We start from the raw sequence: 7,140 nt of genomic DNA on the forward strand, positions 1-7,140 counted from the left end.
ACATGCTGGAGGGGATGTGGACAGAAGGGAACCTTACTACATTGTTGGTGGGAGTATAAACTTGTTCCACCCACTTTGGAAATTAGTATGGAGGTTCTCAAAAGACTCCACATAGAGCTCTCCTATGACCCAGCAATCCCACTTTTGGGTATTTACCCGAATGATCACAAACAGGACCATACTAAAGCTACCAGCACAACTACGTTTATTTTAGCATTATTTACCATAGCTAAGATATGGAACCAACTCAAATGTCCCTCAGTAGATGAATGGATCAAGAAAATGTGGTATAAATACACAATGTAATTCTATGCCTCCATCAGAAAGAATGACATTGCCCCATTTGTTAGGAAATGGAGAGACTTGGAAAAGTTACATTAAGTGAAGTAAGCCAGGCCCAAAGAAACATAGGTCCTATGGTTTTCAATATTTACAGTAACTAGTATATGTCTGAGCAAGCAGAAATGGTTAGATAAGTTGATGTTAGGCAAAATGAACCCCAAGATAAAGACTCAAAAATTTCTTTGTTGCTTTGTATGTCCCTCCCCCACAGTATAACCCCTGTTTTCACTGTATATGATGTTGGAATAATTTGCGGAAGGGAAGGGAAAAAACAAATTGTTTAACTATGGATACAGGTGGACCCATTGCAAAAATGAGCTTTACAAGATGTTATGTCAAAAAACGAGCTTTACAACTTTGGATGGGGGAGGTGGGGGAAAGGTGATTTAAAGGATGGGAAGGGGAAATAAAGGAAGAGGCAACAATGCTTGATAAGAAATGTACTCATTACCTTGCCCATGTAATTGTAACCTCTCTGTATGGTATTTTCACAATTAAATAAAAGGAAATAACAATCTTGAATGGTAACCAATTCTGGCAACTATAGCACCTTGCAAGAGTTACTTATAGGCTACTAAAAATCAAATCAAAGCTATGAATTCTACAATTCTACCTTAACAGCTTTCAGAATAATGCATACAATAAATTTTAAATTCTCAAAAATCACATGGCACATTATAAATACAGTTTCCCTTCTTTGCAACAACTAGTATATGTCTGAGTCAAGCAGAAAAGGTCAGATAAGTTGATGTTAGGGAAATGAACCCCAAGATAAGTATTTAAATGTTTTTTTCATACAATTGTTTCTAATATATTTATAAGATGATTTCTATGATGCTTTGTATGTCCCTCCCCCATGGTATAACTCCTGCTCTCACTGTATTTGAAGTCGGTATAATTTGTGGAAGAGAAGGGCAAAAACAAATCGTTTAAATAGGGATACAGGTGGGCCCATTGCAACAATGACATATACAAGTCGTTATGTCAAAAAACGACCTTTACAACTTTGGTGGGGGAGAGGGATTGGGTAGGGGGAGGGGGGTGGAATATGGGAAGGGATGGGAAGGGGAAACAAAGAGGAGGCAACAATGCTTGGTAAGAAATGTACTCGTTATATTGCCTGTGTAATTGAAACTACTCTGTACGGTATTCTCAAAATAAAAAAAGAAATAATAAAAAATACATTAGAAACAATAGCAAGAAAGAAAAATATGTATTTGTGTCCCTATAAGTCCTCAAAAATGAACTACAGTTACTAGTAAAGGATGTGACCACAAGGTGGCAGTAAATTTCAGCTGATGCCCAATAGGCAGGGGGTTATTTCAGTGGATTCTAAAGGAGTAGGTTAAGGGTAAAAACAAAGTCTTCTTATTGGCTGTGTAGACAATTCAAGAAACCACTATAATTGAAAGAGAGGAAAGGAAACAATTTGATGACAGAAGTGGCTGTCCTTACTATAGATTATAAGTCTTCAAGTGATTGTAATTGGGAAGAAATATGAAGAGATTGATTCATGGTATATGCTTGCTCTTGTGGCTGCAGCTGAACTGTAAGTTGATTTGGGAAACCAGAGTAGATTAATACTTGATGGTTAGACATCCAGGAGATCAGTTTATCTAGGCTGTCTGTACTTCCTGTAGAAAAAGGCAGTCTTGAAGAGTACTGACCTGACAACTGTCGCCTTTCTGGTTTTTTTTTCTCCAAATAGGGGTGAGTCAAGGAGAGAAGCTGGAGCAGGGTCCTTCTATCCTGAGCATGCAGGAGGGAGACAGCTGTGTCATCAACTGTACTTATTCAGACAGTGCTTCAGACTACTTTCTTTGGTACAAGCAAGAGCCAGGACAGGGTCTTCAGCTCATTATAAACATTCTTTCAAATAGGGACAAAATTGAAAATGAAAAATTCCTTGTGGTTTTGAAAAAGAAGGACAAACACTTCTCCCTGCACATCAAAGATGCCCAGCCTGGGGACTCGGCAGTCTACTTCTGTGCAGCAAGAACACATTGCTCCCCAGGCACCTGCAGCCTGTCTTCAAACTTGCCACCAAGACTGGAGCTCCAGCCCATACTTTGCCACAGACCTTCTTGCACAGCATTTCACAATTGTTTGCAAGTAGCAGCTAACACACAAACATTTAGGTCTAAGGAGACCCTGACAGGTGAAAACAAAAATAGAGGGATTGTTACTGAAGAGATCTTTTCCTATTTTATTTATTAGTAGCATACATACTATGAGGTGAAAAATGCATAGGGCTATATTTGGGGATGGGACACAGGGCCTCCTTCCTCTTCTTCTCAAGATATGCCAAATCCACGTGTGTCCTCAGCTTCAGCAATCTTAAAGCTTCACTTAATGACTTCTTAGAAAAGTAATAAATAATGGTTCTTATTTTTGGTCAGCTGTGGGACTTGAGCTTTGTGCTCAAGGCTAGTGCTCTACCATTTTGAGATGCAGCTTCACTTCAAATTTTCTAGTGTTTAACTGGAGATAAGTGGTCTCACAGACATTCCTGCCCAGGCTACATTCAAATCATGATAATCATATCTCTGCCTCCTAAGTAGCTAGGATTACAGACATAAGACATCAGTTCTGGGTATGATTGTGTGTGTGTGTGTGTGTGTGTGTGTGTGTGTGCTTGCATGCCAATTCTGGATCTTGAGCTTAGGGCCAGAGCACTGTTCCTGAGCTTTTGTACAGAAGGCTAACCATATGAATAAGATTCTATTTTCAGCTCTTTTGGTAGCAAAATGCAGATCAATGTCTCATGGATTTTCCTACTCAGACTGGCTTTGAACCCTGATCCTCAAATCTCAGCCACCTGAGTAATACATGCATGATCTACAGGCAACCAGAGTGGGGGTATCTTGGAATCCAGGCATTTTCTGTGAGTTTACAGTGACTATTCAAACTTCATACAAAAACTTTAATATCAGTATTACCTTTCTCTTGTGCATGGAGTTTGAGTCTGTTGAAAGTTTCAGGTTACTTTATTGGATTAACTATTATACGCTAAATATGTTACATAAATAAAGCATCAAAATATAAAACTGAGAATTCTGTATCCAGATTATCTGTTTGAACCATTTGATCAAGTTATACAAAGAAGTTGGTATGCAACATCAACAAATCTAAAGATCTAATGTACAACACAAGGATTACAGCTAAGAAAATTATATTGTTATAATTTTGCTCTAGTAAGTATTTTATAATACATCTAATATCAAATCTCAAAAAAGTAACTGACTGAAATGATAAACATGTAATAATCAATTTACTATCCATATTTATCCAATAATGTCATATTGTAAGCCTCAAATAATTCATACTAAAATTTATTTTTTAAAAGTCCATTTCTTTCCATTCATCTATCTCAGTTGCCCTTATTCAAAGATAATTAAATTTATTCCTTGAAAACCATCATATATTTCTGGTATATATGAAAAGTTTTATGCATGTATTTAGTGCCTACATTGCATATATCATACTAGTGGATAACAAAAGGAAGTTGGACTAGTAGTTAATTTACAGATAGCTTGCTACCAATTTCCTGTTTTATCTTCAACTTTTTTGGGGAGGGCGGGGGTCCGGTCATGGGGCCTGAACTCAGCCTGGGTGCTGTCCCTCAGCTCTTCAGCTCCAGACTAGCACTCAACCACTTGAGCCACAGTGCCACTTCTGGCTTTTTTTCCTGCTTATATGTTGCTGAGGAATTGAACCCAGGGCCTCATGCATGCAAGGAAAGCGCTCTACCACTTAGCCACCTTCCCAGCCCTATCCTCAACTTTTGACTAAATTATATATTATCCTAAATTTTCTTAAAAATCTGTATCTTCTAATGCTCTTGACAGATCATTGAAAATAAATAAGCGTATAAATAATTCTCTAATTATCTCTCCTCTGATTAGATGTATGCTTGGTTCAAGAGCTCCCACAATTGTTTAAGGATGAATATAATTGAACATTTGGTTGATCCCTCTGGCTGAGTTATGGATGTTAGCTATTGGTTAAATGACTTACTCTTGTAATCAATGTCATTCACATATAGTTGTTTTCAAAGAAGAAAGATCTAGCCAAACCTTCACCTGTTTTTTATATTTTATATTTTAAAGATATTGTACAGAGGGGTTATAGTTACATGAGCAAGGTAATGAGTCCATTTCCTATCAAGCACTGTTACCTTCTCTTTTGTTTTCACCTTACTGTTCCTTCCCTCTACACCTCCCCAACTTCTCCCTCCCTCCCCAAAGTTGTAAAGTTCATTTTCAACATAGTGTCTTGTACATCTCACTGTTACAGTGGGTCATCCTGTATCCTTATTTAAGCATTTTATTTCCCTTCCCCTCTCCAAATTAGGAAAAAAACAAGATGCAAGGCACCTGAATCAAATACAGTGAAAACAGGAGTAATACCATGGGGGAAGAACATATAAAAGAAACGAAAATTCACATAGTACATTATAAGTACATTAAAAATAACAGCAAGAAAGATAAAACTTCTTGTGTCACTATCTTGGGGTTCATTTCACTTAACATCATCTTATATAGTCATATGTACATAGCTTTTGACATTTTCTACTTGTCCTAGACATACACTAGTTATTGCAGATAAGGGATACCATTGCAGATAAGGGATACTATGTTTCTTTGGGCCTGGCTTACTTCACTTAATATAATTTTTTCCAAGTCTTACATTTCCTAACAAATGGGGTGATGTCATTCCTTTTGATGATGGCATAGAATTGTGTTGTGTATGCGTGTGTGTGTGTGTGTATATATATGTATGTATGTATATATATATATATATATATATATATATAGCACATTCTCTTGACCCACCTGGTTTTTCTCATTTTACTCACTACACAACTAGCTCCTGGTCCTCAGAAGCAAGTCTGCTCTTTGTTTAGACTGATTAAAGTTGTGAGATGCAATCAGGGCTTGTAATTTATTGCTTTAGTTCTTGGTTACAAAAGGAGGTGATAGAATTTTCATTGGCTTAACTCTGGATCTTATTATGGTGAGACTGGACATGATATAAGAAAAAATACAACACTCTGTACGCAAAGTGTGCAGAGGCAGAATCTATAGTCTGATGAACTACAGAGTCTGGACCTCAGATCAAAAATACATTTAAGCTTTAGATTCTTGCCATAGGACTGCTGCCATTTCTCAGTCTATAGCTGCATCATTCCCAGCTCTGCCTGCTTGTTAACACCAGTATCCCTTTTTCTGTTGTTATGAAGTCTCTCTTTCTAACCACAATATTGTACTAAGGCTCTAGTGAACCAAAATAATCTTCTCATCTCAGAACATTTAACTTAATTATATCTGCATATGAGTGACAATAATTCAGTGGAAGAGAATCTGTTTTTCATAGGAAGCTATAATTTTGCGTACACGGTTAGCATCACTTTGGCTTTTATTTCTACATTGAGAAAATTATAATAAATAGATTAGAGCTCAGTCGAAAAAAAGCCAAACCAGCAGGCATAATTATCTTATTTTCTCAGAGTTCCTAATATTCGTTTCTAAATTATAGTAAAGAAAAACTAATATGTTAGACAAACAAGATAGGCCTGAGCTTTATTCACATTTAATGGCTCCAAGATTAAGAGTGGGTTACTTTTTACCTAATGTGCAGGGAAATGGAAACGGAAAAATCATTTTAAATGAAGTAAATCACATTCAGAAAGACAAAGGACACTTATTTCCTCTCATATGTGGAAGTTAGATTTCAATTACAACTATATATGTAGACATATGCAGTGGCATATACACATATTAACTCAAGTATTGTCTATACAGGGTAGAATTCCAAAGGTATAACACTAGAATAATTGAACAATTAACTTACAGGTTAACACCAAGAACACCAGGAAGCTGGGACTTGTGTTGTCAGTGGTTTGGGGGGGGGGGTCAAATGGAAGTAGAGCAGACAAAGAAGAGAAACAGGGTGGGTAAATGTACTCCTAAATCCAATGTACATATATGAAAATAGAACTATGTAACTTGAGAGAATGGTGGTGTTAGGAGAAAGGAAGGAGAATTATAAAAGAAGTGACATTGATCAAGATGAATTTTACTCATAAACTGTAATTTTGAATTGAATACTCTTCGTACAACTTCTTAAAAATGAAAAAATAACATTTGGAAGAGTGATTTAAGTCTAAAAAAGCTTGGATTGGTTGAAATGTTCAGGCAGCACAGATTGGTTAGGCATGCCTCCACTAGGAAGACTCGGTTTCCTGTTTGCCTGTAGCAGCAACACATTGAGGGAAGCTCAGATCTCAGAGCCTAAAAAGTAGAGATAGAACACATTTCACATCAGAGGAAGAACACACATGTTGTTCACCAGATGCTGAAGGTGGTTATGGTTTTTACGTGGCTGATAGGGGTGGGGCATTGCAAATGGCCCTCCTGTATGCCCTGAGCACTAGGAAGAGGAAATGTATTATGGGGACCTTGGGGGAAAAGGGTGCAACAGGAGGCAAAAGTGCAATTTCTTTGATCCATATCATTTACTCCTAAACTTGATTTCTTTTATTCCCTTTTCTTTTTTTTCCCCTTTTTACAAGTGCATGTGTGTGTGCATTATTATGCGTACATGCCAGTACTCAACTTTTAACTCAGGGCCTCTCATTTTCCATTAGTTATTCCATTCAAGGCTGGAATACTATAACTTGGATCACATCTGTACTAGATTTTTGCTTGTCTGGGCTGGCTTACAACCACAGTCCTCAGGTCTCAGCCTCTGAGTAACTAGATTTACAGGCATGAGCTGCCAGTATTGAGCTCCACT

General features: G+C 37.2%; 1 gene segment (V, D, J or C); it reads left to right on the forward strand.

Moving 5' to 3' along the window:
• Window positions 1-1,770: 1,770 nt before the first annotated feature.
• Window positions 1,771-3,454, forward strand: LOC106000437. The segment is given in 3 exon segments: window positions 1,771-1,891; window positions 2,051-2,500; window positions 3,125-3,454. Coding segments are annotated over 3 exon segments (513 nt in total).
• The last annotated feature ends 3,686 nt before the right edge of the window (window positions 3,455-7,140 follow it).

Source organism: Dipodomys ordii, unplaced genomic scaffold (genome assembly GCF_000151885.1).
Source record: "Dipodomys ordii isolate 6190 unplaced genomic scaffold, Dord_2.0 Scaffold218, whole genome shotgun sequence".
Lineage (NCBI taxonomy): Eukaryota > Metazoa > Chordata > Mammalia > Rodentia > Heteromyidae > Dipodomys > Dipodomys ordii.